Source organism: Pyrgilauda ruficollis, unplaced genomic scaffold (genome assembly GCF_017590135.1).
Source record: "Pyrgilauda ruficollis isolate IOZ18807 unplaced genomic scaffold, ASM1759013v1 scaffold32, whole genome shotgun sequence".
Taxonomy (NCBI): domain Eukaryota; kingdom Metazoa; phylum Chordata; class Aves; order Passeriformes; family Passeridae; genus Pyrgilauda; species Pyrgilauda ruficollis.
In genome coordinates, this window is record NW_024524600.1 from 4,072,244 (window position 1) to 4,087,784 (window position 15,541).

Here is a 15,541-nt window from a genome sequence, read left to right on the forward strand (position 1 = left end):
ATTTCCAAATACTATAAACAAGAGGGAGAGCTAAACATTTTTTTCATTAATGAGTCGTAAAACCCCCCATAGTTGAAACCAAGAAAACTTTCCTAAATATATGTTGTAGGGACATAAATAAAGTAAATAGGATGAATTATAGCTAAGAATCTGTCTTATAATGTGCAAGTAGTTTGGGATTGTAAACAGATGAAAGAGAAATAAAGCAAAAGAAAAGGAAAAAGGAGGAAAAGAAAGCAAAAGAGCTGATAAAGTTCCTGGCTGCAATACAGGAGACATATCATTACCATATGATCTAATGTGGGTGTCAGCCTGGATTGTGTTCATTGAGAGAAACATTTTTTAACTGTGCTATGGAATAGAAGCAGGAGGGTTTTCCACCAAGTGACAGTCACTGAGCTGAATTTACCCCCTCCTCCTTTCCACACCTGCAAAGCCTTCTGCCTGGGTTGAATATTTAGTTTAATTACATCTCAGCTTTGAGAGCTCCTGTTGCAAATCCCTGGATTAAAAGGTACGGTTTTTAGTAATTCTCCTGAACTATTCTGCACTAATAAAACTTCGAGCAAGTCTATGGCAAGAACTATTTGAATTTTAAGAGAAGCAAGTTAAAAATCCTTCTAAATGTTTAGTAATGTTAAGTTTTCTATGCAGCACTTTTGTTTCTTGGAAACATGAGAATACATTCTCAAAGACTGTGCAGATTTCCTACTGTTTATTTGACTGTTCTGTCTCTTGTTTTGATTTGTATAAGCACTGCTATAGTCCTTTCTTTTCCTTTGCTGTAAACTTTTACAGCAGTATATTCTCTGCAATCCAGTGTTTAGAATCGGTGATATAGAGAGTGTAAAAAATGCGTGTATGCTTACATTTCTGCTTTAAACTGCACTCTGTGATTTCTTTCTCCTGTGTTTCTTCATATGTTTTTCAGACACTGATGAATATAATTTCAATTTCAGAGAAAAAAAAAAGCGTAGCAGTAAGTTAAACGGGCTCTGTGTATGCCTTTGTAATGTTAGAAAGTGCTATGTTACAGGGTACAAACAAGGGAATCATGATTAAAGAACGTTCTTATGAATGAAATAGTAGAAAATTCATGCAGTTGAAACTCCTGTTAACAGTTTTATCCTCTAAAACTTCCAACTCCTATGTTTGCATATATAGGCTTTATTGCACAAAATGGGCAAAACATAAAATGGAGGGGAATGTTTTGAAACTGGAAAATATTGTTTAGCTTGTCTTTGTGGAATTTTGAGAGATTTCTGACAGTAGGTGAACTAATAATTTAACCTTAATATTAAGGTAAACTGACAAGAAGACCACCAATACAGTGGTGACGTGAACTGATGGGGCATATTTTCAGTGGTATTTTAAAATGAAATGTGGCCAAGCCTATGGTATAGTTTCCTCTGCTTGTGGAAAACTCTTCTTCATTGTAAACACATAATTAAAGGAATTTTAAACAGTTATATCCTGCAAACATAAATATTGTGTCACAGAATTCAGATTTTTTTGTCCTCTCTACTCCTTTTTTTTTTGTAAGTGAAGTGTAAACATTTCTTGGTAGTACAGTTTTGTGTATATCTTTTCTTTTGTTTATGTTCAATTACACATGCAAACAATAGGAACAGATCCATGTGTCTGCAAAATGAATGCATATATGCCTGAAGATATCTGTTCCTATATCCTGATTAATATGTAGCTTGTGTCTGCTGTTTTCTCTGCTGTATCCTCAGATGATATACTTGATTTCCTTTGTTGTCCTACAGTTTTCCTTTATAGCCAGCTCTTTTTGATTTCATTAAAGCTTTTACAAAACAAGGACCAAAGGAAAGGCCTGCTACAGGGTTTAACTGAGATAAATGAAGTCACCAGTATTAATGTGAATAAGAAGCAAAGTGTGAAAACACTTCCAAAGTGCCTTTTTTTAATTTTTTTTTTTTTCGGGTTTTCTGGATGGTAGTAGTTAAACTCCAGGATAAGATCCTGATTGTGCATTCTTGGGATGGGTGGTACTTCAGTAGTGACACTGAGAGGGAATAAAGAAGTTTTAAATATTTAAAAATGTTTTTAAAATGTATTAATACATAAAAAAAGACTCAGAAAGGTCTTTAAAGGTCTTGACTGCCACTGTCACTCAAGGATTAGTGTGCAGCATTCCCAATTTTTATTGTTGTTAATATATAGTCTGAAAATTAATTTGTACTGGGGTAATATTTTATTAGTCATTTTCACAAGGCAGCTTATTATGATGAATGGTGATGGTTTAGAAAATTTTTCTTCTCATCTGAGATTATTAATAAATTGCATTGTTATTTTCAATAACTTGCACATGATGATTACTCTTTCAAAAGTCATGTTTTAGATGAAACCCTGGAAACAGCCCACTGCCATGCACTAGCAGCACTTTGCTGTGACATCCTGACGTGTCCCTGCGCACTCTGCCTGCACTGGCAGGGGCGTTGGAGGGAAAGGGACACAGCCCCAGTGTCAGGGGGCAGCCAGGGCAGGAGGAAGCACAGCAGGATGATCCACATGGGGACACCGCCTGCCCCTGCTACATGTCATGAGTTTACAAAGCCCTGGCTGACAGGCTGTCCTATAAACTCTCTAGCTGATGCTGGGTCTGTGATCCCCTCAGTACATGCAGCAAGTAAGGTGTCTGTTCCAGGAACAGAAGTACTTTCGTGTCCAACTAAGAAAACAAATATGTCCCTGAAAGAGACAACATAAACAGTGTTTTACTCCATGTGATTTCACTTTGAAGTCTTTGGGATGTCTGAAGGTAGTAGATACATGTCTTTCTGTCAGGTAGATCACAGGAATATAGGCTGTGATTTAAGACACCAGCACATCTTATTAGGCAACCTAATCATCTTCTCTAGAAACAGACCTAAAGGTTTCTGGAGAACTGTATTATTGGCACCTGTAGGTAGAAATTCTTAAAGGAAAATGAACTCAGACACAACATAAATTGTATCTAAATCCATTCTCTTAGGTTTTTTTATATATTTAGCTTTTTTCTTAACACTAAGCATTCCTTTTAGAGTACCTGGTTGTAGTATGTTAGACAGGCGGGCTTCAGTAAACTACTCTCACCTAATATCATCTGTTCATTCTTGTCATCCACCTGGTAGGTTCCATATGTCAAAGTAGAGAGGGAGACTATCCCTCTCTTCTGCCTCTCCCAGTTTTTTTATCCAATAATGAATATGGAGCTGAAAAATGCTCTACCACACCCCAATCTGTTAGATAACTTCTAAAAAAAGAAATAATCCCAGCTAGCACTCACTTCATCTTCACCTGAAGATGAAAATGGACATTTTTGCTTTCATTACAAAGAGCAGCATCTGTATTTAGGACTATGCCATCCACTTTAAGAAAAAGCTTCTAAATAAATGGCAAGATGGCAAGTTTGCCATTGTGTCACTTGGCAATTTGAAGGCAGATTTGGTTTTGGTGGTTTTTTTTTTGTTTTGTTTTTTTTTTTTTGGTTTTTTTTTTTTTTTTTTTTTTTTTTTTTTTTTTTTTTTTTTTTGTTTTTTTTTTTTTTGGGGTTTTTTTTTTTTTTTTTTTTTTTGTTTTGTTTTGTTTTGGCTGTTTGTTTGCTTTTGGTTTTTGGTTTTTTGTTTGGTTTTTTTTGGTGGGTTTTTAAAATCAATTAAAATTAGTAAAACATTAACTTCATTATACAAAATACACAGTAAAAGAAAATAATATTCAGAAACATAGCTGCTCTTTACATCCTTGATACAAAACCTGCAAACAGTTGTGCAATTTCTTCTTAATGGACAACAAGACAGGTAGCACAAGCTAGAGTGTGTTGAAATGCATCTAGGCCTAAGTCCTGAGAACATGTATTTAAGCAGCTTTTCTTGTTAATATCTATGGCAACACTTACTTGTATATAGTTGCTCCTGACCATGAAAGTCTGCAGAATGAAGCCCTGAAGTCCTATTAGAAAGTGTGCAGACAGCACTGTAAGCATCAATTCAAATGTTTATGCAGTGCAAAACACAGGATTCTCAGGGTGGATGTCAAAATTTAGAAAGAAAGCCAAGAATACTCAATATAACACAACATTTTATTCCATTTTATTGTGCTGTTTGAACTAGAAAAGAAGTATAGTGCATTAAACAACTAAAGATCTTCCCCTCACTTTCCACCCTGTCACTAAATTCTACTCTTTCTCAGTCAGTTTTACTAGGCTATAATTTAAAACACACAGCAAGCCAACACTTAAAAATATTTCTCAAGACATGAAATACTGAATTACAGTGAGTTTGGGAACCTCAGGTTTGTCCCTAGGGTCAAACCCATTGCTATGAAATAAATGCTAATGAAATCAAATAGACTGTTAGGCTGGCAGAAAACAGGCACATGGAAAATGTGGCTTATTGCTTTGACTCTTTTGCATAACAAAGTTGACAGTGCTGCCTGTTCCTAAAAAATATTGTTCAAAATATGCAAACAGATGTGTTTACAGTTGCCTTCAAAAAAACAAAAAAAAAAAAAGGCCTATTGACAAGCAGTTACCAGACTTCTATCACATAACTGTCCTATTTTCACAATTCAGTTTTCTTCTATTGAAAGGAACAGTTATGCAATTTGTGGATGTGCTGGACCTCCTTCAGGAGGAACTGTGCAGCTGTGGGAAACTGCTACTTTTGTTGTTAATCCACTGCTTTGAATCCTAGGTTCTGCTGGGCGTCGATGAACTAAGCCATGAGGAGGCTGGCTCTGCTCTTCGTGCTCCTGCTGCCAGCATGCTTGGCCAAGCCCTTCCACCAGCAGGGCCTCTTTGACTTTATGCTGGAGGATGAGGGATCAGCCGACATGGCCCCAACGGATGATCCCGTCATATCCGGGTTTGGACCGGTGTGCCCCTTCCGCTGCCAGTGCCATCTCCGCGTGGTGCAGTGCTCTGACCTAGGTAAGCCCAAGAGCCCCTTCAGAGCTCTGTGCTCACATTCTAGGCAGGGGCTAGCAGCTGGCATGGTGAGGCTGCCATGGACTGTCACTCCCTAACTGGCTTTTTCCAAAGAAATATGTTACAGCCGCGGTTAGCCAGAGTTTACTCTACAAAGCAGGCCACAAAACTCTGGCAAGATGGGCATTGTTTTGACCATGAAGAATGTTTGATTTTTTTAAAATGTATATTTTGAATGTGTGCATTTCCTTTGTTCTTTGAAATGCCACAGATTTCTCTTGCAGAGAAAATAACCTTTCAAAGCGTTCCTTCAGATTAATATTCAATAAATGCAGTGAGGTCAGGTGTGGGGATGGAAATATTTTAAAAGGTTCTAAATTGTGTGGTCCAAGGTCCAACACCTTTGATCATACTGTCTAGTACCTCAACACTGAAGTCATCCCATTTCCATAGGAATATATGAGCATGAAATAAGCAACTGAATCATATATCCTGGAACCAGCTCTTTGGAGTAAAGAGCTTGGAAACACACCAAAATAATGAACACAGCATGGAATTCCTTATTAAATATCTTTCTGAGCCATTATATAAACTGAAACCATGAGAAAATTTCTCACAAACTTTTTTACTCCCTTATGTAAGGGAGGGGCTTGTGTGCACAGTCAGAGTAGCAGGATATGAAGCCATGTCTGCCATCATTTGGCTTTTCCATGCAGAAAAGTCTCAAGTAATGAAATTGACTTCAGTGAGACTGTTCTTAGTTTAAGCCAGTATAATTCAGTCTTAGTTAATGTACAGTGCAGAAAATCAATTAGAGTTGGTTTTGCTCACAAAAGAAAGGACAAATAACTTCTCATGATTTTATAGAGCTTTTTTTTCTTTTAGTCCTCCTTGCTCTTTAAATGTACAGCTAGATGTTTCTATTTTCCTGTTATAATATTTGCTTTGATAATTACTGTAAATCAGGGCAAAAATCCACCAATTAGGGCCTGTGTCTCATTGTGTTGGGGTTTGTATAATTACAGAAGGGAGGGGAAACTTTAGCTACACCCCTAGAAACTTCTGTGAATTTATTAAAGTGAGCCACATAATTATGCAATAGATATGTTTGGCAAAGACCCAGTGAACAAAGCCAGCCAAGCTGCACGAAACAGAGCAGGCTAACCTAGCCATACTTTCAGACAGCTTCCACAGTACTGGGCCTCTTGAAAGACATTTGGGGTTTTTTTTACCATTTAGGTGCCAGAGAGAGCAAACATGGAGTGGGGAGTGGGGAGGAGGTTGCCCCACATGCCATGAAAGTCTTAGGTTTTATTGTTGTGACACTTAGTAATGCTGATGGAATTTAAGTTATTTTGAGAACTTGTTCTCAGTCTGCTTCAATTCTGCAGAATGTAATGAGCTTTCACTTGGTGAAAAAGTAGAGACATTCACACAGGGACCCTTTGCTCCTGTGCTTGCTCCTGTGGTCATGCACTTCTTCACACACACATTTACAGTCCATTGCATAAGATACTTCTGGGTTAGTAGAGTCCCATACTGACAAGGAGACTCAGAAATACAGCAATTAATGCCCCAGGTCAGTGTTTCTCAGATAATTTCAAGTGGGGTGAAAAGAAAGAGATATATTTTGAGCTTTCTTTAAACCCACATGCTGCAGATCATGCAATGAAAAGATTGTGCTTTTGGATCAGCTGGGCTGATAAGATCCAGCCCTTGGGAAAAGAGATCTCCCTGGGCTCAAAATATGCAGGCCTGAAAAATAAAGAAATAATATTTCCCTGGCAGAGCTCAAGAAAATATTTATCAAGAAGTGCCAGCCTTGGCATTAAGTTCCACTCATCTTTGTCGCAGCCCTGATGGGACACAGTGCTGCTGGGAGGCTCATGAAGACACAGGTCTGCTGGCTGCCCTGCAAGCAGGGACAGGAGAGCTGTGTGTCACCTGCTACAGGCAAACCTGCCCTCTGCTCTTCTGAATTCACTTCTGTGTGACACACCCAGGCAGAGTCATATTTACCTACTGCCTTGAGAAAAGGCAGTTGCTAGCCATTGCCGCAAACTGTGGTGGTGACCTCGCACTCCTGAGCTGTGGGATGAAGGGTGCTCGTGTTTCAGGGATCAGGAGTGCAATTTGCACATGGAAGGCATGAAACCAGCAGTGACAGTTCTGCCTCCCTGTTAACCTGTGCTCCTCGCCTGCCTTTCCCTTTAGCTTTAGGCTTTTCCAGCCCAACCAAATTAGCTACATCCGTCCTCCAAAATTATTAAATTTAGTCATCTAGTTCCATGGGTACTAGTTGAAGAAAAATTTCAGGCAATAACAATGGTCCTCACAAGGATGTATTAAGACCTTCCTAAATAAATTCTCGCAAAGGAAAGTTGAAACCTGAATCAGGATCCTTTACCCTACTCACTTTCTGGCATGGAAGGAGCATTTACAACCATGAGCACATGAGTGCAGGGGACATGCCAAGCAAGGCAGCTGGAGGACCCTAACATGGGCAACATATGGAGATGTTTCCTCTTTCTCAGCCTGTTTATTTTGTGCCTAAATGGGCATTTGCTATTTGAAGATTCTTACTTCATAAGGAAAAAAACAACCATCTGACAGAGGATTATGTGAATAAACCACAGGAAGACTGTTGAATCCAGAGTCCAGAGATCAGGTTTGTCCCTTTTCTCATGAGCACTGGATGGCAATAACAAAGAAAATAAAATCCAAGTTCAATAAAAACAGTGAACAAAAATTCCCAGTAGTCCAATTACACTCTTGTCAGCTGAATTTTTGCATTCTTATAGTCTTAAACTTCATTCACATGTTCCTAAACACACACCTACAAATTAATTTATTTTGCCTCCCAGCCAAGAGCTGAGTTGACAAGAAGGATACTGCTGCCTTCTCACATCCTGAAAAAGAATTCTCTCTAGTTTTTGGTTACTGATGGATCAAAAGCAGAACCTCATTGCCTACATTTCATGAGATGTATTGCCTTTGCCAAAGGCTCAAGGATCTTATCAAGGAAGGCCACTGTGCTACCTTTATAAGAGTGCTGCCTTTTATTAATCTACCTCCTGTTGTTAAAAGGGAGCCACAGGTTCACTTTTCGATCATGCTTCAGTATGAGGCATTGCTATGCTATATCCAGGCTTTCCATAGAAACCACAGACATCTTCCTTATTAGAGCACAGTACAGGTGGGGAGAAACTGGTGTAGCTGCTCAGAGGCCACTTTTCCTGTTCTAAATAATATGTACAGGGAAGATGTGCAGTCATCTGGGCAGGCAAACACACCTCTCAGAAACCCTAGCAAGAACTAACAGTTCCATTTAAAGCCTCATCCTCCCAAGGGGAGGCTCAAGTAAAGTTCATCCCAGAGCGCCCTGGTAGGCAGGAGGATGCATGTGTGATTACTCATCCCTGCAGCAGATGCAGAATGCTTCATAAGCACACTCAGAGGTGGTGGTCAGAGCTTTCTTTCACCTTCAGATAAGTCTGGCAGCCCCTTCTGAATCAGCAGTGTCTCTATACAGGATGCAATGAGACTGCCCTCCTTGGAGAGTTGCAGGGCATAGTGGGGGTCTCTCCATCTGTGTCACTGGGAGTATCCATGGAGGTTTTGTGGTTTCCTAAAGGTGTGAGAGAGAGACATGTCTGCAAACAAAATTCAAGTGGTATTACAGCTAAAATTCAAATTTTGCCCACAGCTCAGAAGAGCAGGGTTTCTCCAGCTGATATAAAGAATAGTACATTAGAGCTCAGCATGGATGCTGGAGGGTGTGTTTGAAAAGCACTTTGAGATCAGGAGATGAAAGGCTCACAGATATGTAAAGTATTATCAGTAATTATTATCTGGTAACATGAGGCAGTTTATCTGAACAAATAGAGTGTCTCAATATATATCAACTGATGGCTCTTCAACACTTGAACCATCATAACATGGCAATTTATTTGTTGGCAAAAGATAATTTTTCTCACTGTATGAAATCTTCCAGAAATATCTGAACACCCATTTTTCTGATTTTGACTCCGTGTGAGAACCTCATTTTTCACTATAAAGGAAATTAACTCTTTTTCAATATACCTTATTTTGAAACACAATCTTTAAAGCTAAATGATCAGTTCAAAATCCTATAGGTTACTAAATATGCAATAAAAAAAAAAGAACAGATCCTTAAGTGGCCAGGCATTAACAAACACAACTTTTAAATAAAAAAGTTTTTTTAAATTTACATTGTCACTGATAAGCCTTTAGGACAAGTTATTTAATTTTTTATGTGGTTGTTTTTTGTTTTTTTCTTCTTACAATAAAGATTAAAGTCTTACTCCTTTTATGTTCAATAAAAGCTGATACTCTTATGAAATCCCCTGGCTTCACAGAACTGGATCATTTACCAAGTTATTATTTTTAAAAAAGAAGCCATGAAATCTGGGAAAATATTCTGTAACTTATACTGAGAACAGCATCTACATCACAAGACCCTGGCCTTAAAACTGACATTGTTTAGCTCAGCATAACTTAGGCTGTCAGCAGGCACAAGCCTGGGCATTCCACATACTGGCTGGGTGAATTGGAGTGCCCTCAACGTGTTGAAGGTCAGACTGGAGGATCTATTCCAATTATCACAGGATGTTAAGGATCTGAGAGTGGTCTGCTTTCCTTTCATAGCCATTGGGTGAGTTGGGTTGCCCATGCAGGGGTTCATCCTGTCTAAGGTGGATGTCAGTGATGGAAACATTCCTCTTGGAGAACCAAACTGCCAGAGAGGGCAATGACCACTGGAGGTTATACAACTTACTTTCAGATTAATGAAGTTATGTTTTTTAAAATTAAGGCAAGAAAAAATAAACCCATGTTGCCATCTTTGTTTTGTGATAAATTTGGCATGGATTATTAATTTTTTTTGTATATACTCTGCTTTGATACAATTTTGGGGATGTTCTGGAAGTTCAAAATCATGAATTAAAGCCCTGTGTTAAGTACATTCTGAAAAATTATTAAATGAAGGATCCAATAATTAGAAAATGTTCTTGAAAAATTGTCAAGAAAAAAATATTGTCCTGGATGTAGAGTACTTTATATTAACAAAAAGCCATTATCTTGTGCCAGTGTGACAGTAAAAGTTAGGCCTTCTTGCATCACCCCCTGAATTACTGATGTTCCATTTTCAGCTGATAAACATGATCCTAGATGAAAATTAAGTCACTCTAAGTACATCCCTTCCTTATTTACTGCTTACTCCAAGGTAACAGTGATCAGCTTTGTATGTTTTCTTTCTTTGTCAAAGTTTTTTTAGATTTGTTTGCTTGCTTCAGACTTGGAAATGCCATTTATGAAAGCCTGGTGGCAGGAAAGGAAATGCAGACTGCCAGTCTAAGTGATACAAGAAGTGACTGTTTTCTGGCTTGCTCTGCCACAATGGTTCATTTCTAAAATCTCCCAATGCAATAATAAATAGCTAATAGATAGCTAGTAAAATGTGAGTAAATTAAAAATGATTCTAGGTGATTACAATGTTTAAAACATGCTAAGTAATCATTCCTTACATGACCTAGTGTTATGGACTAACAGGTGTGACTGGTATGTGTGTTATGTTCTTAACACCTTTGTAGGGAGTGTTACTTGGTAAGGGATACAGATATTTTAAAAATACCTGTGTTTTCACAACAAAAAGCCTCTGGTATTTAATTGTGGAGGGTTCTCAGTCAAGTAAGAGATAAAGAGTCCAAATGCTCCTTCCCAGTGTTCATTGAATACCCATAGCAACAAGGAGGAGATCCAGGAAATCAGGTCCTGTGTGAAGTCATCAAGGACAACAGCAAGAAACTTCTGGTATTAGCACTCAGCTCTCCAGAAAAACTCTGTTCACACAATCCAGTTGCCATGGTATTTTGTAAATCTAATTTTAAGCAGATTTTCAAAACACCAATTTCAAACCCAGATTGGAGTGTCCCGGCAAATTTGCACTTAGTGGTCTATATTTTGCTTTACACATGCACTGAATCTTTGATTAAAAAGAAGGGTCCAAAAGAAGATCATCAGGTTACAGGAAAATAAAATATTTTTCTGAATATATTTTAGTCTTTTTCTAAAGTTCAACCAAAACCAGTATTCTTCAAATGATATTGTAATTTTTAAAAAATTTATTCATCCTGTTTTCCGTGTCTGCCCTGACAAAAAAAAAAATATTAACAAATGCTGGAATTATATGTCTCTTTGGCTGTATTGTATTTTTTATGCTCCCACAGAGCACTGTAGTCCTTTACACTATGAAAGCAAAGTAGACAGATAATCACAGAATATTCTGTGATTTGAGCCTTTGTGAGTTGGAAGGGGCTCATCAGGGTCATCAAAGTAAAGCTCCTGGCCCTGCAGAGAACAGCCCCAAGATTCACACCATGTGCCTGAGAGTGTTGCCAAGTTATTCTTGAGCTCTGTCAGGTTGGTGCTGTGGCCCCTTCCCTGTGGAGCCTGTGCCAGTGCCCAACCCCCTTCTGTGTGAAGAGCCTTTTTTTAATATCCAGTCTAAACTTCCCCTAACACAACTTCAGGCCATTCCCTTGAGTCCTGTCACTGATCACCACAGAAAAGAGATCAGTGCCCGCCCCTCCTCTTCCCATCATGAGGAAGTTGTAAATTTCAATGAGGTCTTCCCTCAGTCTCCTCTTCTCCAGGCCGAATAAAAGAGTAGAACTTGCTATTGGGCTTCTCTGCAAAGACAGAGGTGGAAAAAATAAACACCCAAACATAGGGATCTCAAAACCAAGGACCGTGCCTGCATGGGTTTTTTGGGAGGAAAAAAAAAATTAAAGATGGAACTTGTGTTGTAGTTTTCAACTTATGGAGCCAATTACGAGATTCAAACAGCTCTCTACAAATAACGCTGATTTTAGTAAGGTTGCATTTATATATATATATATATATATAGATATATATATATAGATAGATAGATAGATAGGCAACTCTACTGCAAACCTCGTGTGCAGCCAATAGGAATCAAAAAAGGGGAAAAGCAGTATTTAAAGAATTTATGTACTCTCTGCATGCGTACTGGTATGAGGGAGCATCCAAGAGAGCATCCCATACCATCCTTTTGTTTGTTACCTGGGACATACTTGGAGTGTTTTTAGTTTCTATAAAAATCTCTTAAGGAGAGGATGCTTACAGTTTTAATTTTAATAAGAAACAGAATGTAATAATTATATTTTACAAATAGCAGTGAAAGTGAAAACCCACTTCTACTCACCTAATGGCAACTTTAAGGACTTCATGGCAAAAACCCCAAGTGGAAAAATTATTATAGAAATGTCACAGCTTTTAAAACATGTACAAGTGTAAGTGGGGCTACAGTCTGATCCTGTAATACAACATTAGCACAACAGAATTGTGCAATAAGACATCCCACAACCGGTTTCTGCTTGTCCCTCCTCTACCACCTAAAACGTGAAAGTCTAGAATGATTTCAGTTTCTATGCTAGAGTGCATGTTTCATCTTCTACTGCTCCAGAGTGGACCTCAGAAACTAAAGAGTTTGTCAATGAATTAATATTTTAGGGTGACATGGAAGAAAAATGTCCGTAGTGGTGCAATAATCAAACTCATTGCTGAATATCTCTACCTAAGAGATATAGAAGCAAAGGCAAAGAATTGAATTAAAATCTTAATGTTTTCAGGATTAGGGGATAAAATTTGCTTTCTCTTTCTTATTCTTTCACTCTGTGGCAGAGAGTTTACATCTTCTGGGCTGGAGATGATTGGTAGAGTTACAGAAGACCTGGGGAAGCTCTATCACTAAATGTCTGACAAAATAAAAGGAGTTACAAAGCAAATATGTCTAAGGGTTACAAGGGTATATATAACACCCTTTAGTAGAAAGAAGGAGCTAGCAGGTCTGTAGATTCCCTGATTCAGTCAGGAAATTCTCTTCCAAAATTTGTTTGTTATTCTCTGTGTCCAGACATGACCACAGCAGCTTCTTCCATTTTATGATTGCGTGAGAGAAGGTTAACAACAATTCTAAAACATTTATGAAAAATGGCTGTGTTATGTTTAGAAGTACCTGAAATAACCAGGAACATATCTCTGCCCTCAGGCTATAAACTAGGGCTGTGTAATGACCATGTGGTCAGAACAGGAAGGGGTAAGTTTACTTGAATCCAGAGAAGACCTCCCCCAAATGATTCTTTATGACATTATATTAGAGCCAATTCTGGTAAATCCCAAAGTAAAAACTGAGGGAACTATCCTCAAATTGTCATCTGTTGCCTGTTGCTAACATAAACTGCAGCAGAGGTAAACATCAAATTGCATTACTCCAAAGGGTCATTCAAAACATAATTTGCTATATATAATATATATGCTCACTTTTCTGAGTCACTGAAATTCTCTCTTACGTCTACTGAAGGAATAAATGTTTCACCTTACTGCATGAGTACTCATAGATAGCACATCTGTGTTGCATCCCCTTTGAGTGAAGCCATCCTACACACGGTGCTGGCAGATTGCAGGAATCACACGGGTCACTTGCTGCTCTCTGATGGGATGTTTCATGTCTGCAACCATGGCAGTGGGAAATGTAAAACTGATGATTCCAGGAGTTAACTAGAAAACTCATAATACTTGATTTTTATTTCACTTAATGTCTTAATCCCTGAAGTCTAAAGATTACTTCAGAATATTTTTCTGTCTACCTAAAGTGCTAGTGTTCTTCAGAAGGTGTATACATTTGGGATCATTGTAATTAAAAGTCAGAAGTAGAAGTTGCGTGAATTTTAGCTTCAAAAATATATCATTACTCTTAGCTATTAACTTTTGGAGCCAGGAGAATAACTCTATCTGTACCAAAAATGTGACTAGCGCTGAAAAATAATTCATAACAGCTGTGGCTTGCAATATTCATTATGCTTTGAAATATGTGTTCACTGCTTAGAGTGGGTGGAGGTGGAAAAGAGCAGATAAAGCCATGTACTCACTTTTATACCTTTGCTAGGGATTTTATAATTATTAGCACTAACACAATGGAGAACTATGCATTTGATCTCAGTGTGTGTGAATTTGTTTCCATTTTTCTGTGTTTCTCACTGTTCTCGGAGCAATGTTATAAATGTTTGTGGGGGAAAGAATACTCATGTAGTAATAGGTCAGTAGGTCTACCCTTGTGAGGGGCCATCTCAGCAGGGAATGGAGTTTGTTTTCATGTTCTTTCCAATGGGAAGGGTCAGACATATACAAAAACAATAATCTGGGATAAAAATAAGCCTAAAATGGACCTTATGAGACTTTCAGACTGCTGAACAGGAAAAATATCTAAATAATGGTTGTGAATCATCTTCAAGAATATATATTTTAAGAATCTTATGCATTCCACTGTGGTTTTAAAATCTGTTAGAAAAAAAAAATACTGCTTATTTAATAGCCAGAGTGGAGAAAGTAGAGAAGGAACTTTTAGTTTGAAAGTGGGAGAGAGAAGGAGGCCATGGATACTAGTTTGTAGAAAAAGACAATTGTTTCTTATTTCATGGATGCAAATAATGAAATTACTCCTATTTGCAAATCCCACACAATAGAGAACAAATTTCCAGTAAATACTGTAGCACATAGCCTGGGAAAGTATCAGTAAACTTTTCTAAGTCAAAGCAGTTCCTTGCCATCCTTCCAGAAAGCAGTCCTTGGATCCAGTTATTTTTCCGTGACTAAGTATCCTGACCCTGTAAACTTGCCTTTCGCCTCGTTTGCCCCAGAGTCCACTCAGGGCATTGCTAAGGTCATTCACCCCTGGGAGGATTGCTGCCCTGCAGTGGGATGCAGCAGAGCTGGGCTAGGAGCAAGGAGAGCACACAGCAGAGACAGCCCAGGCAGCTGCTGGAGAGGCTGCCTCCACTGGGAGTGCAGCCACTGATGATCACGGCTGGGAATTACACAGAGCTCAGTCCAAATTCCTCAGCTGGCAGCAGCTGTTTGCGGAAACTGCGAGAGTCTTGAAACCAGCCCCATTTTATGGCCCCTGTGATAATAATCGTAAGTGTTGCAATGTAATAACACATGTATCTGAGCTACAGCCTTCAGATGTCTCTCTGCCTTTTGGCCCGTGCTCTCCAGCTGGGAAAGCAAAGGTTTTTTCAGAGGAATAAGCCCCATCCCTGCTGCTTTTAAAACGGATAGGTGGAGGATAAACCTCCCAAAATACCCTAAAGATACCAAAAAAGTCAAACCACAAAATTGTAAAAATTGTTTATTACTGTCACTGCTCACATATTTGTTACTTAGGCTTTGTGGTCCCAGTGTGGGAAAGATGCAATTGTCAGGAAAGCGTCCTCATCTCTGGGCTGCAGACTCAGACTTCTACTTGCTTGGTCTCCCTCGCTGGCCCCATAAATCTTGCATTCCTTTTTTGCACAGTCGTATGGCTTCAGCAGAAATGTGGCTCCATGCCAAGGTGCAGACTAACTTGTGGCTCTTGCTGCCGAGAAGCTGGAGCAGCAAACTGAAACCTCTGCATAGCCAGGAGTGTTCAAAATTCTCCCTTTGTGGTTTAAAAGATTCCATGGCCACTTGATCTCAGCTCCTGTAGCTGAGCAGGTTATTCCTTCAGCTGCAGAAATAATAAAGCCT

At 38.7% G+C, this 15,541-nt stretch overlaps 1 protein-coding gene across 1 annotated transcript in view; it reads left to right on the forward strand.

The window, feature by feature from the left end:
- Positions 1 to 346: 346 nt before the first annotated feature.
- The window catches only part of DCN (decorin), a 38,660-nt gene continuing 23,465 nt past the window's right edge, over positions 347 to 15,541 (forward strand). The window contains exons 1-2 of the mRNA XM_041474384.1: positions 347 to 514; positions 4,698 to 4,933. Of these exons, the coding sequence (XP_041330318.1) occupies positions 4,726 to 4,933 (208 nt within the window). The 5' untranslated portion in view covers positions 347 to 514; positions 4,698 to 4,725. The remainder of the gene's footprint in view (positions 515 to 4,697; positions 4,934 to 15,541) is intronic.